The sequence below is a fragment of the Guillardia theta genome (genome assembly GCF_000315625.1).
Source record: "Guillardia theta CCMP2712 unplaced genomic scaffold GUITHscaffold_8, whole genome shotgun sequence".
Classification (NCBI taxonomy): Eukaryota; class Cryptophyceae; order Pyrenomonadales; family Geminigeraceae; genus Guillardia; species Guillardia theta.
The window spans coordinates 50,960-72,977 of NW_005434666.1; the positions used below are offsets into that span (position 1 = coordinate 50,960).

At 52.3% G+C, this 22,018-nt stretch overlaps 4 protein-coding genes across 4 annotated transcripts; 2 read left to right on the plus strand and 2 right to left on the minus strand.

The window, feature by feature from the left end:
- Positions 1-585: 585 nt before the first annotated feature.
- GUITHDRAFT_101593 (hypothetical protein) lies at positions 586-4,008 on the minus strand (the record flags this gene model as incomplete). Its single annotated transcript, XM_005839344.1, has 15 exons — positions 586-655; positions 941-1,019; positions 1,243-1,354; positions 1,686-1,796; positions 1,850-2,053; positions 2,237-2,292; positions 2,515-2,616; positions 2,661-2,709; positions 2,758-2,800; positions 2,876-2,934; positions 3,033-3,219; positions 3,348-3,436; positions 3,506-3,595; positions 3,650-3,727; positions 3,796-4,008. The coding sequence occupies 15 exons, from the start codon at positions 4,006-4,008 to the stop codon at positions 586-588; spliced, it is 1,542 nt and encodes a 513-aa protein (XP_005839401.1).
- A 694-nt stretch (positions 4,009-4,702) lies between these two features.
- On the plus strand, positions 4,703-9,317 carry GUITHDRAFT_161183 (hypothetical protein; the record flags this gene model as incomplete). The annotated part of the gene is made up of 15 exons (XM_005839345.1): positions 4,703-5,537; positions 5,680-5,883; positions 5,937-5,999; positions 6,377-6,403; positions 6,470-6,595; positions 6,643-7,037; positions 7,225-7,294; positions 7,336-7,411; positions 7,711-7,778; positions 7,831-8,114; positions 8,512-8,579; positions 8,621-8,691; positions 8,895-9,038; positions 9,084-9,140; positions 9,186-9,317. The coding sequence occupies exons 1-15, from the start codon at positions 4,965-4,967 to the stop codon at positions 9,315-9,317; spliced, it is 2,358 nt and encodes a 785-aa protein (XP_005839402.1). The 5' UTR covers positions 4,703-4,964.
- A 118-nt stretch (positions 9,318-9,435) lies between these two features.
- GUITHDRAFT_101595 (hypothetical protein) lies at positions 9,436-9,846 on the minus strand (the record flags this gene model as incomplete). The annotated part of the gene is made up of 4 exons (XM_005839346.1): positions 9,436-9,499; positions 9,549-9,590; positions 9,641-9,722; positions 9,804-9,846. The coding sequence occupies 4 exons, from the start codon at positions 9,844-9,846 to the stop codon at positions 9,436-9,438; spliced, it is 231 nt and encodes a 76-aa protein (XP_005839403.1).
- An 8,732-nt stretch (positions 9,847-18,578) lies between these two features.
- GUITHDRAFT_101596 (hypothetical protein) lies at positions 18,579-19,674 on the plus strand (the record flags this gene model as incomplete). Its single annotated transcript, XM_005839347.1, has 8 exons — positions 18,579-18,629; positions 18,684-18,794; positions 18,845-19,000; positions 19,051-19,160; positions 19,206-19,301; positions 19,341-19,445; positions 19,504-19,546; positions 19,612-19,674. 8 exons carry the CDS (start codon positions 18,579-18,581, stop codon positions 19,672-19,674), a joined length of 735 nt encoding a protein of 244 aa, XP_005839404.1.
- Positions 19,675-22,018: the final 2,344 nt, after the last annotated feature.

Sequence of the window (22,018 nt, forward strand, 5' to 3'; positions counted from 1 at the left end):
TTCTACAGCAATCTCCATCTTCCATCATGCCATCAGCGTTCTTGCACTAAGTCGCTGTCGTTCATTGTCCATCGCCGCTGGCTGCAAAAGTTTGAACTCCCTACAAGACCAGCCCGTGCCCGCCTCAATTACGAATGGGCTTCAAACAGTGCCTGTCCGCCCGGCCGCTCAGCTCGGAACCGGCCGGCCCGGCCCGGCGGCCGCCGGCGGGCAGCGTTCAGAAAGAACGGAACCGTTCAACCGTTGGCCTGCCCACTGCCCGACCCGGGCCAGCCCGTCAGGCCCGGCCAGTCACTACTACAGGCGGTCCCGGGCGGCCCACCGTCACAAGTTGCCGCGTCAAGTTGCGGCCACGCCGCACGGTTTGGCAGCCTGAGTCTCTGTGTGGCCGACTCGGCGCCGCGAGGGAGTCGAGCTAGCCGGGCTAAACCGTTCACGGCTCAAAAATGCCTGTGGCCGCGGCCGGCCGGGCCTGTCGGGGGCACCACTGTCATTTGGAATCCGATTTGATTGTCCGGCGAGTCAATACAAGACTTGAACCGGGGGCTACTAATGATCAGACTGCGAAGCCAGTCATGAGACCCGTCAGGTCTTGGAACCAGCAGCCGCGCCGCTCATCATAAGCCAGCCGAGACCTTCTCCCTCCTCCCCGAACCTGAGGGACGTCAAGTCAGCGGCATGTGGCAGACTCAAGGCATGAGCATGAGCCCTACAAGCCTTCGCTGCCTCGTGAGCTCCCGAGCGACGTGTCCGAGCTAACAAGAACGTCGAATCAAGGAACATGATCACCATAGAAGCACGAGCAAGGAGGAGGTTGAAAGCAACGAACAGGAGAAGATGAGGAGTAACTGACGGCAGGCGGTGAAGGGTAACAGACGGGGAGGGAAGAGGAAGGGGGGAGAGAGGGTTGAGAGATGATGGGTATGCAAGGATTGATCACCGCCTGTCAACGGAGTCAAGCAGCCCAAGTTCCGCCAACGTCTTCTTCTTCCCCAGCTTTTGCGGACTATCTTGCGGGCCTTGAGAGGCGATCAGAGGAGGGATAACAGCTGTGAAGTTGCTGACCTTGCCAACAGCTCCCCCCCCCCTCTTCCTCCCATGGGTAGAGGTCGTCGCTGCAAGGGCTTGACTCAGTTTCTCACGTGGAGGGAGGAGGGCGGAGGGTCGAGGGGAAGACAGGAAACCTTCCAAAGCGTCGAACTCTCGAGTCTCTTGCGTCATCTAGCAGCTTTGCAGTGTGACCCGGGCTGTACTCCACCGTGCTGCCTAGGATACTGGGAGAGGAGGCGATCTGAACGGTGGGCTTGAGGTGCTTGGATAGCTGAGGCTTCATTGACCAACGAGGAGGAGACTGCTGAGGGGCGTTTGAGTCAGGACTCTCCAACTGGACTGAGTCTGCAGGTAACCCCTCGTGAGCCAAGTGAAGACGCAACGAGGAGGAAGCGGGGAGGAGTTAGAAGGAGATAACACAAGGACACGAATGTGAGTAATCGAACTAGAGGAGGCGCACAAAGGGGAAGAGGAGGAAGACCTGATGAGATGTGAACCCAGTCGAGGTCCTGCTCTTTGCTGAAGGATGTCAGAGGGTCGCAGCTTTCTGACCTCCCTGTCCCGCCTTCCTCCTTGTGCTTGCAAGCTTGTTGAGGACGTTCCTGGGTAGACAGCGGGTCGGAAGGATGGGGCACCTGCTGCAAGCCTCCTCCCGCGTTGCTCCGTGATGTCTCTCCTGCTCCAGAGGGATCCCCGTTCTCTCCGTCGCCTGCTTCCAGGATATGCTTCTGCTCCCAGTCGCTCTCCTGCTGACATGGGATAAGAACAATCATCGCATAGCTAAAGTTTGTCCTCTCACCAGCTCATCCAGGCTGTGCGATGAGCCGTTAGGGTCGCTTTCACCATGCTCGCTACCTGCGCCAGCGTCTGCTGAACTGTTGGTGCTAGTAGGAGGAAAGTCTTGGCTGCTGACGTCGATCTCTGGGGTTATCTTGATGGAAGATAAGTCCGTTACAAAGGAGTAGATGTTTTCGTCTTCACTCTCCATCAGCCGGTCAAATAGCTGCAAAACAAGGCAATCAAAACATCAAAGGTGACGATGGGAGAAGAAAGAGGTGATAGAGGTGTAAAGTTGAGGATACGGGCGCGTGATGAGGATACGGGCGCGTGCGATGAATAGCGATGAGCAGGGTGAAGACAGTTGACGCTCAAATGCAGCGGAGCTGATTGAAAAAACAAAACTTACCGAGGGTTCAATCGAGAGCCGAGTAGCATCGAGGGTTTCAATGAAGTGCAGTGCACCTGAACAGCGAGTAAAACGGCATCTAAATCATCGATGCCCATAATTCCATGTAAACGGATGTATGGTGTAGCCGACACCTCATTTACCTCCCCCCTTCTCCTCCTCTTCTCTTATTGTTTCATCATCTACAACTGATAATAAACGATGTTCTAAGAGCCTTTCGTCGATCTGTCGTCCACCATTGCTACACAACCTTCCCTCAGTTCCTCCTCCTCTTCTACCTGCGAGATGCGTAAAAAAATAAGCTGCTTCCCCGACATTCCTTGATCGAGATCGGTAATCGCTGATGAAGTCGATGTTTGAAGGCAGTTCGGAAGGGTTCGCTGCTCGTGACGTCACCCTTGATCATGGCAAGTCAGACATGAACCTCTCAGCACGATGTAGACCAGGACAGGAAGGAAATCATCTGCCGAGACCTGACCGAGTGACATCATCTCCTCTCTCCTCGTTTTACTGCAACTCACTGTCGTGTGGAGACCATTCAAGGTCGGAGCTGAACAGATATGCCTGCAAACTTCGTCATCGCAACTAGTGTGCCCTCTGCTGCTGCCCCGCCAGCTCATCGTCTGCCTTGAGTCTTACCGAGAGGCCTCCAGGATACAATCAAGCTTCTCAATGGGAGACGTTCGTTCAGACATCACCTGCATCTTCACGTTATCTCAAGAGCCTTCAAAATTCTCCAAACATGTCAACATGCCACAAACATTCACCATCATCGTCATCATCATCGACTTGGTACCTGTAGAGCTTTTACGGACTTCTCCCACGACTCGTCGTTCCTATTCGTTGCCGGGATGTCCAAGTGATCCGGCCCGATGAATCTCAGTCGCGCGATCCTCATTCTGAGCTCCGAGTCTCGTTTCCTTGACATCATGTCGGGTGCAAAAATTCGCTTGTGGATGCGAGTGGTGACATATTGCTCCAAACTGCACAGTAAGGAGTCAGAGCACTCTTGCAGAGAATCGTAGCGCGATAGTTCAATACACAACACGCGATACCAGGACTTGTCGCACAACAACACAACCCTTGCGTGTCAACGAGTCAATCAACTAACCTGTCAAGTGCGCGGATCTGCAGCTCTGCTGTTCGATTCATCCATATGGGATGCTGCAGCATCCAGTTCTCCATGTCGATGAGAAAATTCTGCATGAGCACAAGAAGTTCTCAACGACAGACAACAATCTTATGACTGCAGGAGCAGCAACTCAATACCTGTACAACCTCTCGACTCACGTCTCTCGAGTACCTTGGTCCCTCGTTAAAAGTCTTTACAAACCTTTGCAGTCGCGTGCGAAGATCCCACTGGGCAAGAGGGAGGTCAGGAGGTCAGTGAGTCACCACACAAGGGAGACTGACAGCGTTCGCCTGCCGCATGCAGGCAATGAAGTCTTCATAGTCACTCTTTCGCTGCTGGGCCAGAGCTTGAAACGAATCCTTAACACATGCGAGCAAACGCTCTCGAGTCACAATCATATTCCTCCACCATCAATTGGCACTCGCACCTGCACTTCAGTCTCCTCATGCCTTTTCCCTTCACTGTACAAGTCACCCGAGTTGTTGTTCTGGTGGAACGAGTTGCCATCGATAGCGCTTTGCACCTCTCCCAAGATCGTCTTCAGAGAGCCGACAATGGTCCCCACAGCCTTGAGGGACGACTGCTCTAGCGCCTGCCACTCCTCCCGTGACAAAGCCTTGGTGGGACTGTTGCTGTACATGCTATGAAGCTGCTGACTTATGGAGTCATCCTCTTTACTCTCTGCGATCGACTTCCTCTGCTCGTCATGTCGTGACTCGGCAGGATGGGCAACTCAAGCAACGCAAACGACGCATGCCTAGCAAGTAGAATCAGGTTCGTCCACGGAGAAGTCAGCAGACTTGAATGCTCAAGTCAATAATCTTGACCACATGTTTGTTCTCAGACATCTCAAAAACAAGCTCTCGATCACAAGAATTTCTCTCACGTCCGGCATGGCATACCGATCTAACACTGAGACAGGTTATATCCAGATTCCTTCCACACATCATCTGCAAGGATCTCCTTCCATCCTTCTAGCTCATCTCGCCGCCCCTCCTTACGCTCTCCACCATGTCTTGCCACCCATCATGACTACCCCTACCTACCGTCTTTGGAACAACTTGCAGCATACACCTTTTTTTTTTTAAAAATATGTATATTTGAAATATATTTCAAACAGGTTCTGGGAATCTGGACCTCTGGGCCACGCGTGAAACGCTCCTTTAAATTCTCAAGTACCCCCACTCATAATTGAGTACCCTACCTACCCCCTGGAACCAATTTCATCATTACCGAACCTTCTGCGGCTCAAGGGTAGCGAGGCGAGGCCAGGTACCCTTGTTAGCAGATAGTTAAGTAAAGTAATTTGGCGCGGGCCAACCCTAGGCTGACAGTGATGCACAGAATCTTGCACGGAATCCGGCGGGGGAGGTGCTGAGCGCGCGGGGAAGTGCGAGGAGAGGAGAGCAGAGCAGAGCAGAGCAGAGCAGAGCAGGAGAGTAGAGGAAGGGCGTACAAGGAGGAAACAAAACAAAAAGGGAGGAAGACAAGTTTTCAGAACGAGAGTTGAGAGGTGAAGCAGTGGTGAGGGACGACGCTGTCGAGAGCTTGTAAGGGACGCGAACGGAGATTGCATCGATCAACTGGTTGACAACGATGTTTCGTGCTCGTGGGAAGAAGGCAAAGGCCGTTGAGACACACAAGGATGTGACTCGAGTCATCAGAGAGAACAAGATCAAGTCAAGATCGTCACTGGCGACTTGGCTGTTTCTTGTTCTCTTGTTCGCATCCTCGATCGTGGTTGTCTTCGTTGCCGACAAGATGCAGTCAGAGTACTTCAACGAAGACAACGAATCTCCCGATGGCTTCAACCGGACATATGCTGTAAAGAGCATGGAGCATATCAAACAGCTATCTGCCATTGGCGTGAGGATGATAGGAAGCTTGCAGAACGAGAAGGTTGCGAGGGACTACTTGGTCCAATCGCTGCTTGCGATCCGAGCCAACTCCAACAGCTCGATGCTGGTAGAAGTTGCGACTCAGCAAACGAGTGGGAGGTTCGATACAGATTTCCTTGGAGGACTGAAGAACGTCTACAGCAACGTCACTAACGTCCTTTGCCGAATTTCTCCCAGGGCGGACAAAATGTCCCGAGCGCATTCGCTCCTCCTGAATTCTCACTTTGACACGTCGATTGGAACAAGAGGAGCGGGGGATGATTTGTCGCAGGTGACTTCCCTCCTTGTGTTCCTCTCCCCTCCTTGAATTATCCCCTCCCTTCCGTCTCATCCTGCCTCCTCTCTTGTCTGTTGGAGCAGGCTCTTCCTTGTCTTCGTCTCTCTCCTCGCCCTCTTCTCCTGATCTTCCACAGGTTGGCGTCATGCTCGGTCTAGCAGAGCTCGTCGCCTCGGGCAGGCATTCCATGTCCCATGCTCTTCTCTTTCTCTTCAACGGCGCCGAGGAGTCGAACTGGCTCGCAGCACATGGTTTTATTGTCAACAGCTCTCCAATCTCCTACGAGACTCCGAGCAGAGAAGCTGAAGAGTTTACTAACTGGGCTGATAGCGTAAAAGCGGTAAGCCAGCCGGTCGAGCACAACACACGGACGATCTGTGAAGCAGCATGCAGGTGATCAACCTTGAAGCTATCGGGTCCGGAGGGAGAGAGCTATTGACAAGAACGACGTCGAAGGTTCATTACAACCTTGAAGAGATCATCTCCTATCTTCCTGTCTTACCTTCTTGCTCCTCTCCTATCTTCCTGTCCTACCTTCTTGCTCCTCTCCTATCTTCCTGTCCTACCTTCTTGCTCCTCTCCTATCTTCCTGTCCTACCTTCTTGCTCTTCTCTCTACCTCTCCTCCGGTCATCCCGTTACCCTGTCCTCCTCTCGATCTCTCTATCCGCTATCGCAGTATCACACGCCTCCATGTCTACCTAGCTTTCTACTTTACTCTCTTTCTAGCTGTCACCGTATCCACGTCCTAATTTCCCAATCTTGTCACTTTTTGTCTTTCTGCCATTCAATGTCGACATCATTCATATCAGTTCCTCTGACACAGCCTCCAAGGCTTCTCCGCTTATCAACGCTTACAAGGTGGCAACGAAATATCCCCGAGGTTTTCTTGTTTTCTGTTTGCGCACCGTTTGCACAAGTTAACAGGATCTTGTAGGAAATGTGATAGCAGATGAAATCTTCCGCTCGAAGATTTTCCCGGGTGAAACAGACCTGAGTGTTTTCAGAGACTTTGGCAAGATACCGGGTTTGGACATCATCTTCGTGGAGAATGTGAGGATTTGAGTTGTCAGTCAGCAGAGTCTGACTCCGAATGGCAGGGGTACGGCTACCATGCCGCTGAAGACAAGCTTGAACGGCTGAAGGAGTACAACCTTGGTCGCGAAGGCAAGCATTTGTATCGGCTCTGCATGAACCTGGCCAACACAAAGGACCTTGCAACCCTGCAAAAGTTGAATGGGACGGAGCACAACAAAAATGACGATGTCTTCTTTGATTTCCTGGGTGTTCACTTGTTCTGGTATTCTGCGGATTTCGCTTTTTTCCTCAACATCGGAGTTGCTGCCTCGATGCTTCTGTGGATCCTTGATAAACGGGGGTCGTTGTTCTTGCTCCGCCATGTTGGGAATGCGATGGTGCGATTCATCGTCATCATCTTTGCCTCGGTCGTGATAGGAGTTGTCATGATGTCCTGGTCGCCGCTTTCATGGTACAGGTGAGTCTGAAAAGCTCGTCGATCTAAGGAGATGTCTTTAGCTTGTTGTTGATGGTTTACTGTTGATGATTGCTTTTGATGCTCTTGATTGATGGCAGAGTTCAACCCTTGCTATCTAGTCGCTCAATCTCTATTTCTGTCCTTGTCTGCGTCTTGTTTCTTGTCAAACTTATCTGATCATCGACAGCGATCCCCAACACGCAATGCTCCTCTTCCTCCCTCCTGCTCTGGCATCTGCTCTCCTCGTTCACTCGATGGTACTCGGAGCGCTTGTATGACCCCTCTCACATCACGAAAGGCAAACAGCGCTTCCTCCTCCATCTTGGGCGGAGCAGCTTTCTTGTCTATCGGTCAAGCAGCGATGACATTGCTCGGTAATTAGGGAGGAGGAGAAGGTAGTGATGGTAGTGGTGGTGATGATGAAGTGCCCAATACGGAGAATGATTATGAAATGCTGCATACACTTTCTATGACGGGCTTGATGGTATTATCGGCAGGAATTCGCTCAGCGTATGTGGTGATGTTGTGGACCTTTCCATTGGTGGTGGTGGTCTACTCCATCGATGTAGGGAGCATGTTTTCAAGGAAGCTGAGCAGACTCAAATTTCTTCATGGCTCGGGTACAAGAGTGCCAGCTTGTATCATTTTTCTCCTCTCACGAGATCTCATGCAGATTTCAATGTTTCTTTCTTTCTTCTCTTTACCGTCTGCTGCCTTCCTCCCGTTCTCTACTGGGTTGAGGTGACTGAGATTCTCGATCTTCACTCCTTCTCGTCACTTCGTTCCTCACAAGGTGATGCGAACTGTTCTTGCCATTTTCCTCCCTGTCATGGGAAGATGTGGCATGATCTTGAAGCCCGACGTCTTCATCTCTGCCATCGTTGGCTTCTTTGTAGCTATCTTGACATTAATCCCATGCTCGGCTCTTGGTGGGCTGCGATCTTCTCCCAAGCAAACCCGGCTCATCGGCCTCGTCCTTCTCCTCTTCACTGGCTATCAAGTCATAGTCAGCAAGGAGAAGAGTCCCTACTCTCGGGAGCGACCGAAAAGACTTTTCGTGCAGCATGTTGAGAGAAGGTCTCTCAGCACTTTATCTTCCTCTTCCTCCTCCTCTTCCTCCTCCTCCTCTTCCTCCTCCTTTCTCGATTCTGGTCTCTGGATCAATGGCATGGACACTCTCGCGTTACAGCCTCTCCGTCGTCTAGGCAAGAGCTTGCACACCAAATCGTCGTCCCTAACACGCTACACCCTTTCCCCTTCTCTCTCCTGCCAGGTGTGAAGGAGTGGGAAGAAGCCAAGGCGCATCCTTGCCGTTCGTCTCCTCCCTACCATCCCTTGCCTGACCCAGCAGCAGGAGGGCTGGCGTGCAACCTACCCTGGTTCTTTCCTCTTTCCGATGAGTTACAAGGGGGTTGGCTCCTACCTGCCAAGTCGAACTCCGATATTTTATCTTTCTCCTCTGATTTCCCTTCAGGGCTCCCCCCATCAGTGAATCACGGAAGCTGAAAGTCACGGTCACCAAGGAGACGGGGAGCTCTCAAGGTCGAGCGAGGGAGAGGGAGGAGGATGTAACTTTGCAGCAGGGAGGAAGTTTTCCCTGTCCCTCGACGGCCCATCGCACATGGCGCTCATAATCCATGATCCCAACCATCAGGTTCATCGTCCCTCCTCTCGCACTCCTGCGTCATTTGAAGCACCCGCTCTGATGCACCCCCTTTTCTCCGCTTCCACCTTTCTCCCTCCCTCCCTCCCTCCCCCCTCCTCCCTCCCTCCCTCCTCCCTCCCTCCCTCCCTCCTCCCCTCCCTCCTCCCCTTTCTCTCCCTCTCTATTTCCTGCTCTTCCTGAACGTCTCTCAGATCTCAGCATGGAACTTGAACACACTCTCAACCGATGCCGGGAGCAACGAGGTCGCGACTAGGCGAAAGGACAGCTCCTACTTCATCTACTTCGCCAGCGGACTTGCCGCTCCTTCCACCGGGCTCCATCCTTGGCGCATCTGGGTAGATCCTCTTTAGCTCCCTCCTCTTGCATGACGGAGTGGACAGGTGGAGGTTCGAGGGGAGGCTGCGGTCCATGTAGCAGCCTTTGGTCACTACCTGCTGGTAAAGTGTCTTTCCTCCAGTGTTAGTCTGACTCGCCACCGACAGTTTGACAACAACGGTGAAACAGATCTGTCAGGCTGCAGCTTCAGCGAGGAAGCGAGCAACTTTGCATCCTTGCTGCCCCACTACCTCAAGCCCATCTGCTTCTACGACGTGCTCTACAACTTCACGCTGTAAAAGAGAGAGACGAACAAGCTTTGCAAGAACGTATCTTTCTCTTTTCAACACACGATGAGAGCAAACAACAAGGAGGTCAAGACAAACTTGATCCTGTGCCTCTGCCAGCCCTGTCGTCCTACCAGCCCGCGCCATCTGGATCTTCCCCCTGCGCCCACTCGGGATGGTGCCAGCTCTCATACCTGTGTGTTGTATGAGCAGCCGAAGACAGAGATACGGAGACTTGCGTACATGTCATAGACTTCGTCCGGGTCCTTGGCAGGGTCCAGGGTACTGGATCACAACGTTAGCGTCCTCCTCCTAGATCCCCTCCTTCAGCTAACCTGTCATTGCGATCCATGCTCGTGTCGGACTCCCCCCATAGCTGCGAAAACTGTCTGGCGCAATGGATCTTCTGAATGAGGCCTGCTGACATGTCAGAAGGAGAATCTGCAGCGCGGCTGACACAAAGGTCACATAAAGACAAACAGTCTTAGGATGAAACACCATTTGTTTCACGGAAGGAAACATCGGGAGACAAAATCTTCATGTTAGTCAATTACGACATTCTAGGAGCAATAGAGATGAGCTATATTGCGATCAGAGCAAGCTCAAAGTTCATCACATGCAAGTCTTCACTACAACCTGACGGCATGACTTCATCAAGCCTTGACTACAACTTCACCACATCAAGCCTTGACTACAACTTCACCACATCAAGCCTTGACTACAACTTCACCACATCAAGCCTTGACTACAACTTCATCCCATCACTCGAACAAGTCTTGAGCATCGTCATCAACATTTGCCGCTCATCTCTCAAGCGGTCACTTCTGAGCTCTCACCGAACATGGCGCCGCTTCCCCTTTTAGGACAACAATCCTTACTTCAGTGACGCCGGGCCCGGGCCGCCCCGCCCCGCCGGCGGCCGAGGGTCCCGGTCCGATTCGCCGAGTCACTGGAGTCCGAACTGACTTTTTACTCAAAGTTAAGTTAAAAATCAGTACGAGGACAATCAGGAGAGTCGAGGAGGCTTGAGAAGAGGCTTGACCCTGACACTGACGCACAGGCCTCGAACTGAGGAGTCCGATCAGCACGGCAGTTTACTCACTGAGTCAAAGCCTACGACACACAGGCTACTGGAGGCGTTTTTGACCATGACTCGAGTGATGGGATATGATACCAGACCCCGGCCCGCGGACCTGGCTCGGAGCAAAGTGCAAGCCTCCGAGGGAAGCGGAGTGACTGCGGCACCGTGGCAGGCCGGGGCTGACAGTCATCATGTCATGATCGGAGGCCCGGAAGATCCCGCCGGTCCGGGGCCGCATCCGGCGTCACTGAGTAATGCTGATAATGCCACCGGCACAGCCGCGGGACACGGTGGCGGGACGTGACGTCCCGCGGTGGCACTGACTCGCCGGGCCCTCGCGGCAGTGACTGACCGTACGAGCCTACTGGCTAACGGTCAACGGTTGTTGAGGCTTGTACCAGTCACTGAGTGTGCCAAAGTAACTGGCAAGCCTTCCGAAGTTCCGAGACACAGGCGGGCTGAGTTCAACTGTTTTTGCCGCCCGCCGCAAGTTGAAGACTCGGCCCGTCGGACTCCGTTTACTGAATGCACACTGGCACTGCGGCACGAAACTTGACTCTTGAAACCAGAATTGAGGAGCACATGAGAGATCGGACAGTGACTCCCGTAGGCTGAGACTGCCATGTACGTACAGTGCCACCGCTAGGACTCCGGGATGTGAAACCCAAGCACTGACTCGACCGTATCGGACGGTGACTGGCACTGAGTGCAGTGCGCCGGAGACTGAGACCTTAGCAAGACTCAGCCGGCGGCTCAGCGGCCGGGCTAGCCTCGGAAGCCCGGTCCGAGTCCTCTTCCGATTCCGAGTTCGTCAGCACTGTTGCCGTGGCCCGAGTCGAAACCGTACGTAACGGTCGTCTTGGTTACTAGGTGTGTCCGGTACGCTACTGTCGGTGACGTTATTCTGGCCGTAAAATTTGCGTAGAGTGCAAATTGCAAATCAGGTTCGGTATCAACTTTACTATCTGCAAATGTGAATTTCGATGAATTTCAAGTTTCAAAAGTTTCAAATTACACGAGGAAATTACGAAATTGATGGGGGCGATCATGCTTCCGAATGGAGCGAACAGCAGCACCATGGCACAAGGCACGCATGCCTCATGCCTCAGCGGATCAGGGGCCGAATCTCCATTCGATGGAGATGAAGATCCTTGCGCACAAAACTTCCGTATCCTGATGCCGTCATTGAATGAAGATATATGCGTTGCGGACGGTACCATCAAAACAATTACGAGATGAGACAAATGGTATGATCAGCGGCCATCAGTACAATTCGTGCACTCGATCCTTCAAGATGGAGAGGAAACTTCATTCAACATTGGAAAAGCTCATTAAAACAATTAGCAGGAAGGTGCACATGCAGCAAGGAGTTGTACGACTTCGCAAGTATCATGGAGGAGGCTTGACCCTGACACTGTCGCACAGGCCAAACGGCGAGAAGAGAAAAGACAGCGAGAACCAAACCTATCAGGAGCACTTCAATTTGAGTAAAGAAGACGAGAGCCCTGACACATCTTTACTCAAAGGTAAGTATCAGGAGCCACTTCACGGGAGTCCGATCGTGGTACAAAGCCCAGGTGAGTGTTCAACGGTTGCCGGCCCAAGAGTTTCCGGCGGCCCGGATTCCCTGGAACGATCATGGCACCGTCGGTCAGCGGCGGTTAATGATGGCAGTCAGGTCACACCGACAGGCCCAGTACAAGGCAGCACTATTATCTCGAGATCAGCTCGGAGGCCATGGGTGGAGGCCGCAGCGAATGCCCTTTTTTCACAATAAGGAGTGATTTCAACATGCTCTGGTTTCTTTGGTGCCGGATAGCCGCAAGTTCATGGCTGTTGACACCCGATCTTAAACAAATCTCCCGTCAGCCGGAGATACCTCTGTCTAGCGAGGCGGGTTTGCCTGGAATATCCTCTAGGCTATGTGCAATAGACACCGTATGCTCTCCGGGGGTACTGTGAGGACCGGTGTAAATTTATTATCAAGAAGGGGTGACAGGAGAGATAGGCCAGTAAGACTGAGGGGTGGGGTCTAGAAAAGCCTCAGAGTATCAGTAGAGTAGTAAAGGTAGTAGTAAAGGTATGGAACGTAGGACATGTGAGGGCCCGAAGAAGGCGCGGCAGCGAGCCATGTTCAACTGGTATAAGGAAAAGGTACTGAAGCCTTTTACATATATTTTTAAAGATTCCTGATTGTATTGCAAAGCTACCAAATGTAGAGTAAGCGGTACAAATGGTTCGAGTTGGTTTCCAATTGCTAAAACCGCCTCGTGACAAGTAGCCGCAGCGCTGGAGGAACCAGAGGAAGCAATTCCCTACACCTACCGGGTCATTTAAAGGGCTCAAAATGGATATGATGGGGTGGGGTAGGGTTTTCCCCTGTCACGAGACACCCAGAGCCTGTAAGAGGATACAGCAAAGGCCCTTTCAAAACGTTGTGAAAAAGAAACGATTCATTTCCGGAGATCAACGAGATCGACAAGCCACTTCTCCGAGGTGTTAATGCGCGTAATGACACCGGAAGGACCCCACCCTTTTTACTGTCTACAGGGAGGGGTTCTCGCTGATGAACCCCACTTGACTCAATGATGACAGATTCAATTTAGCAATATAGGGCACAAAAGATCTCTTTTCACCTTCAAAACATTTTTTTGCACTTTCTGGAGAGCCGTAACTTGACGAATCGCTGTATGTTCTGACAAAAATAAGTATGATGACATCAAACAGTTCTATTCTGCTGAGATTCGCTGACAGTTTTTCCCAAACATTGCGATCTGGACTTTTGCCTGCCAATATATCCCTTTGCGCTCTCGTCGTTGGCCCCCCGTCACCCAATCTCCGACAGATCCAACTTGTTCCTCTCCCACTCCTCCTCCCTCTCCTACTCCTCCTACTCCTCCTGCTCCTCCTGCTCCTCCTGCTCCTCCTGCTCCTCCTGCTCCTCCTTTCTTGAAACCTATCCTATCAGAACACTGCCCTCTCCGAAGCTCCTCGGACTTCAGAGTCAGATTGACGCGCTGCGTGTCGAATGGTAAAAACTATCCAAAGGACAAAAAAAGACAGCCAGAGGATCATGCAATTGTCAAAGGAATCATTTGAGGATTTTTATGGGTACAAGCCCCTTGTCTCACCAGTGAGTACTGAGGATAACTTGGTCACGGATTTCGCGCGTTTCCGCGGGTACAACGAAGATCAATCAATCCGTGTTGCTTTCGATTCGATATGCATCGATGACATGAATGCAAAAAGGAAGGATCTTTCCATGGAGACATGGGTCGACACTATCAGACGTTTTGATGACTCTTACCCCGCAACGGGCCAAACGTGCATTGCCAAAGCGATATCAAGGCGTGACCTCAATGAATCCGTCGGTGCTCGCGTCTGCTGATTCCGCACCCATGTATAGATTCTAAACTTAACATTGGTGGTTTTCCTGTGTAGATTTTGAATTGGTATGTTGGCAACTTGCTTTTTCTACCAGTTGTAAAATAGCTAGCTCGTTAAATGTATGGTATTGTATTATAGGATATCTTGTTTTGTAATGAAACACAACAACCCTTCTATGACCACCATCAATCAGATTCTTCAAAGATTCGTCTCCAAGAGAAACGTCGCCTCTGTCCGATTGGCATGGAAGCTGCTTTGCTCGTTTACTGTGTGCTGGACGTACGCAAGTATCTCAGAAAGATAGTCTGGATCATTCCCTCCTTGTATTTGTTAGCCTTTTGCGTGAAGAAGAAAGTTTAAGATCTTACTTACAAGTTCACATACGCAGCACTGTCCTAGGAGGATCAAACAACATAAAATTTTAGGATTGAATGAATTCAAAATCTTTTCGAATGTCGCCTGCATATCACTTGTAGCTGTGGTTCTCCTCTGCACTGAATTGACCATCTTGAGGGTACAGCAGGTCTGACCATGAATGCATCATCTTTGCAACTTTCCCGTTGCTGCTCTTCCGCCGAGCTTGTTCTCCGCATTGAAATCACAACTCGTTCGGGGGGGGGGGGGGGGGGGAGGTCGTCGTTTTCGACAGTGAGATTAATTCACACAACTTTTTCAGATGTTGAGTACGAAGGCTGTTGAGAACGTTACAGCATCTGATTTGCTGCAACAAGTGATGTTATGATTGGATCTTGCTTGTTCTCCCTGATCCTAACAACTTGTTCCCTGAACCAGCGGCTCCGAATGCAGAATTTCCATCTCCTCTGTGTGTCGTTTTACTTGAGTCTGAATGATCCGAAGGAGGCAGAGAGCGTGCGCGAGAGCGCACGGGAGCGAAAAGAAATCAATTGGAATCATCAAAGGCAATCCAAAGCTAGGCAGAGGATAGAGCAACCTACATCATGCCTTACCAGGGAAAGATGAGGGCCAAAGCAGAGGCAGCTCAAACACTTAAAACACTTACTGGACGAGCGACAGAATGCACGAGAAGCAGGGCGGCAGGGATCTGCACGACGAGCAGCAGCGCAAGGATCCTGCTGAATGGACAGCGACATTCATGCAAGCTCTTTGCTGCCGAAACAGACGAGGGTTCACACTCAGCGTCTACTTACGCATCCATCCCTGGCACTAACAGCATCAAGACCATCCGCAGCTACAGCAAAGAAAAGCCTGCAGAGTTCTGATGCTGTTGATCTCTATCGATAGAGTGGCATTGAGAGGAAAACGCTCGTTTGTTGTTGTGTGTGTGCGTATACGGTGCGAACGAAACGAGGCTTGACAGCGCTAGTCAAACGATTGTCACAAGTAGTGCAAGGTACGGAATTAGCCCGGCATGTAAGTGGTAGAGGCTGCAGTGAAGCACGACTGCACGGTCTTGGTCCTCAGCCTCCCTCTCTTCTCGTCTACCTGCTGAGTTTTTCTTGTCTCGTGCTCTGGTGTATCCTTGGTATGGCAGCTTTTCTAAATCGATCCCTTCCTCCTCCCTCCCTCCCTCTAACTCCCTCCTTATCTTATTCCCTCCTGTATTCCCTCCCTCCATCCATCACTCCATCCTTATCTTTTCCCCTCCCCTCCCCTCCCCTCCTACCTACCTACCTACCTACCTACCTACCTACCTTCTTGTGACCTCCCTCCCTACCTACTCTCCCCTTTTCTCCTATTCCCTTCGCCCCTTTCTGCCTGGTTTCGTTTCGAGACTTTTCTTGGTTTGCCATGTTCTGAAGATTGAAACCCTGCCACAGGTTTTCTGACATCCACACGTGGGGGAGATTGTTTCTAACGATTCTTCTACTGATGTTGTTTGCACATAGGTTTGTTCGGCTATTCGATGTCAGTGGCCAAGATACTTTCCAAACAAACTCTATCGGGCAGGTTGTTCGGGTCACCAATGTTGACGGTAAGCTCGCATCCTTTCCTGCTCTACTTCACTAAGAGCGATGGTGACAATGACTCTGCTGCTGTTTGAGCAGGCGTGTCTCCTGTAGACCTCTCCTACCCCAACGCCGATCCCTCGGCATGGCTCAGCGTGGACACGGGCACTGCCGACGTTGCAGCTGGAAGCTCCGACTCGACGGCTGCCAATTCGAGCATGGTGCTTCACGCTACACCACTGACCTGATCAGATTCTCCGTCCCTTGACCACGAGCTTGACTTGATCTCATTCAGCGCCCTTTGCTGTTTTCTACTGCTTTGTTATCCCTTTGCTGTTTTCTACTGCTTTGTTATCCCTTTGCTGTTTTCTACTGCTTTGCTATCCCTTTGCTGTTTTCTACTGCTTTGCTATCCCTTTGCTGTTTTCTACTGCTTTGTTATCCCTGTTCCTCGCATCAAAAGGTCATAAGATTGTTTGACTAGGTTGCCGCGTCTTATGGCAGAGGGCTCAGGGGATGCACCCCCGGCTCGACCTGTCGAAGAGCTCCCGGAGTGCGAATCGTTGACGGTACATGACACATGCTCCCTCCCCGCTCCTAACGTCCTCCTTCGCCATGATAGCTACCCTCGGACTGGATCCTCCGCCTGCTGCCGATCCTCTAGAAGATCCCCAAGGCTCAGATGCCGCCGATGGCACTAGGTACTCAATCTTCGAGGAAGAAACAGTTCTGAGAGTCTTGATCGGCAGGTATACATGGCATCCGATCGCTGACAGCGACCCTGGTGAGGAGCAACTTATCGTTAAGTCCCGTCTCTCGCTTGACTGACCGACTTCACGTGCGAAGATTTCTGGGGTGCTTGTGACCCGTCGGTCCGATCAGCTTGCTATCCTTCGCCTACAGCCTCCGCTTGACATCTCTTGACAAGGCCGCGGGCCTACTAGGCTAGTTGAACTCAAAGAGTAATCCTTGACACTGCTGGCCGCACTGCACGTTGCCCGCCGGCCCGGGCCCCAGGCGCCGCCACCCTTTGGCAACTCGGAACTTCGGAACCGTTCAACTTGCCAGTGGCAACGTTCAACCGTTGGCAACGGTCCGATCCGACATGGTCCGACTGCCAGTGCCAGGTCGGTCGGTTGCCGCCGCCGCCGCACCGGGTTGCGGCAAGCCTGGCCGTAACGGTACGTTACGGTACGCCGGTACGGTAAGAACCGTGAACTGAATAGTAAACACTGCAGTGACAACTGACAGTGAGTTGAACTCCGTTGGCCCAGTGGGCCGCGCTCGCCGCGCCGGCCCGCCGCCGACTCGGCCGGTCGGCACTGCCGCACATTAAGTTTGGCCGCTGCCACGGTGACTCGTGACTCGCCGTGACGCCGCCGAACTTCATCGGATGGCATCATGGCATCATAGCGGCCATACTACTGATAGCCTCGAATTGCGTCACTTCACTTCTACAATGCCGAGCAGTGCCGGGCGGCCGCCACTGTCACGAGTCGGACTCGGGGGCCGGGCCGGGGACTCAGTCCGATCCGGGACGGGCTCCGGGCCGCCCGTCCGATCGGACGGTCCGATCGGCCCGCGGCCCCGGGCCCCGGGCCCGGGGCCGGGTCGGTTTGAGTTGGTAGTACGGGTTTCTTGAATGCTACATTAAAACCAAATTTAGCTGGGGTAATTTGTATCTTGCCATAGTCATTATAAGTGTCCCCTCAGTACTATTTGTTTGTACCTGTGACCATTGACTCTTACCAGAAATATCAAAACTAGTTTTTTAAGTTTGACTGTCAAAATAGTTATAGCTCCAGGGGTTGTCCTTCTGGGGACTATAGCATCGGGGTGGGGGGGTGGGGGTACTACGGATGAAGGGGCCTGGAACCGGCATTTGAAGGGGGATGGTTGCCCGGAGCACAATTAAGAGGGTAGGGGTAGTCGATAACTTCTCCCACAGGGGATAGGTAGAGTACTCTTGTATCTGGTATAGAAGGTGCATATAGAAAAGTGAGATGTACAGCAGGTCTGAGACTACCCCCTTGAGTCTTATCTTTTGGAAGACACGTGGGGTAGATGGAAATGATATTGCAGGCCGGGGGGTAGTAAATAGACTAATAGCGGATATATCTGCAATTAGGAATAGCTCCTCCGCCGCGATGGCTACGACCGATGTCAAAGATAGACAATGCAGCGGGGGAGGGGGAGGAGAAGGAGGAAGAGGAAGAGAGGAAGGAAGGAAAGAAGAATGGACGAATGCAGGGGTTGAAGAGGTTGACAGAGGTGGTATGAGCTCGACGATGAAAGCAAAAAAAGTCTTTACATAGACGATTGGAGGACAGACAAGAATATCGACCAACTTTGATGAACCAAAAGCATTCAGAGATTTGAAAGGAAATTCAAAGACACTTGCTGTTTTCAGGGGTGTTGAGAAATCAATGATTTGAACTTTACGCACCTGAGAGGTTCAGGTCTCGATATGAGTCCACTGGTCAAGATACTCGTTGGCGCGGAGATAGCAACACACTAGTTTCATACTAGCAATGCCGCGTTTGAAACTGAATGTCTTTAATTGCAATCATTCTAACCTGTTTTCTCAGGCTGATATCATATTGGAAGCAAGGAGGGCTCACATCAACTTGAAATCGAAAAAGTATTTCTCTGAACCGCGCGGGCAGAAACAAGCTCCGCATGAGGTCATGAAGGAGTGATAAGCAGCAGAGCTGTGAATATTTCAATCCATATCAAAGATTGGGTGTTATTGACTGCTCCGAACTCACCATGGAGGCATTTCTGGCATCTAAAATGAATTCAGAAGTGGATATCATAACAACAATTATTACACAAATGCGTGGTGGAAAGGTGGATCACAGAATCAGTTTCGAAGAGATGTGCAAGGCTCTGGACAAAGATGCAGACGATCAAGAATACCTGGTGCAGGTATGCAGTGGAGGGGCTCGATTGGCTCTCGTCCCTTAGCGTGTCTTGATGCAGGTGGTCGCCTCTGCCATCGAGTCTGCAGTGGAGGCAAACGATAAGAAACCGCACCAGCTAGACTCGACCTCGTTCATAGCTTCTTTCTACGGGACACCTCCTCCTATATCTGTACGCCTTCACGCTTGTATGTTTGCTTCTATGCTGAACGTCGCCGTCAGGCACACGCCTACATCAAGAGGATTTACAAATACGGAGGGCTGTCGCCTTGCAACCTTGTGGTTGCTCTGGTCTTGATTGAGAGGCTCTACAGTATCATGGGCGAGAACAAGACAGACAAGAAAGTGTACATACCTCTAAGATCTACCTCCTTCCAGGTTGATCGAACCACCGAAGTGTCAACTTCTGGTTTCTAAAGTGGTGACAGCGAATGTACTTGACCGCCGCCATGATATCCTCAAAGTTCGAGGATGGATATTACTACAGCAATGCCCACTGGGCTGAAGTAGCAGGCATACCTCTACCAGAGCTGAACCGGTATACGTCTCCAGGACCTCCCGACAGCAACTGACACCAACTCAGCCTCGAGCTCAAGTTCTTGTTCGGCATTGCCTTCCAGGTTCAAGTGCATAGGGAGACATATGACATGTGGTGCAGAAAGCTGACAGAGCTTGTGAGGTAAGAAGCTGACAGGGCTTGTGATGCCTTCAAAGGCAGGACTGACTCTCATGACAGCGGCGATGGCACGCAGTTGCGATCCCAAGGAATGAATCGCAACCTCATGCGGGCAGCAGCCAAGTGGTCTGCCAGCAAGCCCAAAGGGTTAGAGTGTAGCCTCGTGCAATCGTACACTCCCACTGACCCAGGAGTCCTGCCGCAGGTACCGTCCATGGCGCGCCGGAGAGCAACCTAGCTCGTCACAGGTTGGTACCTCTGACCTCCTATGTGATGGCGTTTGGCTGCGAGAGTTGATGGAATGTCTTTTTAGGATCCAAACTCGTTACAGCGGGAGCAGAGCTGGGAGGGAAGCGAAGCCAGTGCTGAGGATTAGCGGACACCCCCGGTATTTCAACGGTTTTCGTTGGCGGGACAGGTCAACGGGGGGCTAATGGTGTAGACATGCTGCCTCGCCGCACTGAGTTCCAGGGACAGCCGAACTCGACCTAACAGGCTGCTCACGGTATCCAGAGTGGAACTTAACCATCGGCTCCGGAGATCCTCAGGTCCCACAACCCACAGTGACTCGCCAGTCGATTTTGTCGAGTCGTGCGAGCTTTTTTCAAAAGTTTTGATCGGCCAAGCAGCTTCACAGTCTAAATAAACCTGAGTTGAGTCACGCTGTGCATACCGTACGGCCTCAGGATGAGCCAAACCGCAACCCCGCACTGCCGTCTACGTGCGGCAGCTCAACGGTAGGCACTGGCCGGCCACACTGCAGCTCTACCGTAGTACGGTACTCCTGCCAATTGCCAGTGTCCCCCAAACTTGAAACGTAACTGACACCTTCACTTAACTGCGCGCGGACCATTCCCCCGCGCCATGTCAGCGATGTCGCTGAGGCCGCCGCCGAAGGCATTAGACGCCGCGCACTGTACCTGAACGCACCCGGCCGCGGCGGCGGCGATCATCGGCCCGGATCATGCCGCACCATCAGAGCTGGCGATGAGCTGAGCATATCAGGGCCTGGTACTCTTCTCAGTGCTGTCTACCGAGCTTGGCTGTCAGAGGCTTCAGGCCTGCCGGGTCCGCCGCCGGTCGGAGTAGTGACTGTCCATCGGACGGCCAAGTCACAGAGTCGACTGAGGCCGCCCGGCTGCCCGGGCCGCTGTCTAAGTTCCGAGCTGCTTGCCGGGTGGAATCGGAATGCGGGGAGGTGGAGGGGGTGAAGGCGGACGCGGCGGAGACAGAAGGAGAGACGGCATGAGAGGTTGTAGCAGCAACCGACGACATGAGAGGTTGTAGCAGCAAGCTGCTCCGAGGGGCCTCTGACTGATCCAACAAGAGCTCCTCTCCCAGGCTCGAGGGATGCGGTGACTAATGCTTCGGTGTTGAAGATCCTCCTGACCTCCTTCAGGCGTCTTAGCCTTTCCTCCACTGTCTCTCGCTGCCTCCTCTTTGCCAGACCACGTTTAGGCGTCTGCACCTTCGTCTGCAGGTTCCTCCTGGTACAGTCAGCTCAACGAGCGCTCCATGCAGGCGCCCCTGCCTTCGTGTCCCCAGTCCTGACAAGCAGATTGATATCATACGGGCAGCCTTCTGCCTTCAGACGGTCCCCTTCCCCCAGCCATCGCTACAAGTTGTTCCCTCCCTCACTGTCCTTATCATCTTTCTCTACTGTGCTCGCTGCCAGCGCTGGCCGGCACACAGAGAATGCAGCAAGAGTTTTCATCGTGGGGGCTGGCATTGGAGGGGTAGAGCACCTGACAGTGAGGGCGCAAGAGGTTTTGAAGCGAGCAGACGCTGTGGTGTATGACTCTCTTGCAGACGAGGTCAGACGTGGGGATAAAACTCCTCTTTCTCCTCCCTCCTCTCCCTCCCCTGATCTCCCCGCCTCCCTTCCTCCCTCCTCTCCTGATTTCTCCTATCCTCTCCTCTCCCGTCACTCTCCTCTCTCTCTCCCTCCTTCTCTTCTCTCCCTCCTTTTCTCCTTGCATGACTGATGACCTCCCTCCATTTTCCTTCCCCTCTCTTCATCTTTTCCTTACTCTCTCGCTTATGCTGATCCGTTAGCTTGCAGGAGCTTCTTTCTCTCGTGCCGGCGCATTGCGAGCGATTGTTCGTGGGCAAGAGAGGAGGGATGAAAGAGACCTCGACGAAGCAGCAAGACATAGATCGGCTTCTAGTCGAGCTTTCTGCTGATCCCTCCAAGAGATGTATCGTTAGACTTAAGGTGAAGATGATGTGCGTGCTGGACAATGTGATATCTCTCTTGTCCTCCTTGCTTCTCTCTCGCTCCCTTCTGCTTTCTCAACCCAGAAGGGTTGAAAAAGCTTCCCTCCCTCCCTCCCTCCCTCCGGGCCGTCCCTCCCTCCCTCCCTCCCTCCTCCCTCCAGCCCTCCTCCCTCCTCCCTCTCCTCCATTTTTTTCTAGGTTCGAATTTTTTCCTTTCATAAGGTGGAACCAAGAGTGCTGAAATCTACGAAACAAATTCGAAAATATCCCCATTTATTTCAACAAGTTTGAAAAATGTATGCGGGACACCATGGGGGGTCCGCCTCAAGGGCTGCCGCGGCTAGAAAGCATGCTATCTAGAAGGAGGAAGAGGGAGGAGGAGGGAGGGACGGAGGGAGCAGCATGAACACGACGAGGATTGGATACTATCGGTGATGGGAGTTGCTCCAGCTGATAGACAGTACTACCAGAGATCCAAGCCTTCCTGGAACTGTTTTCGGTTC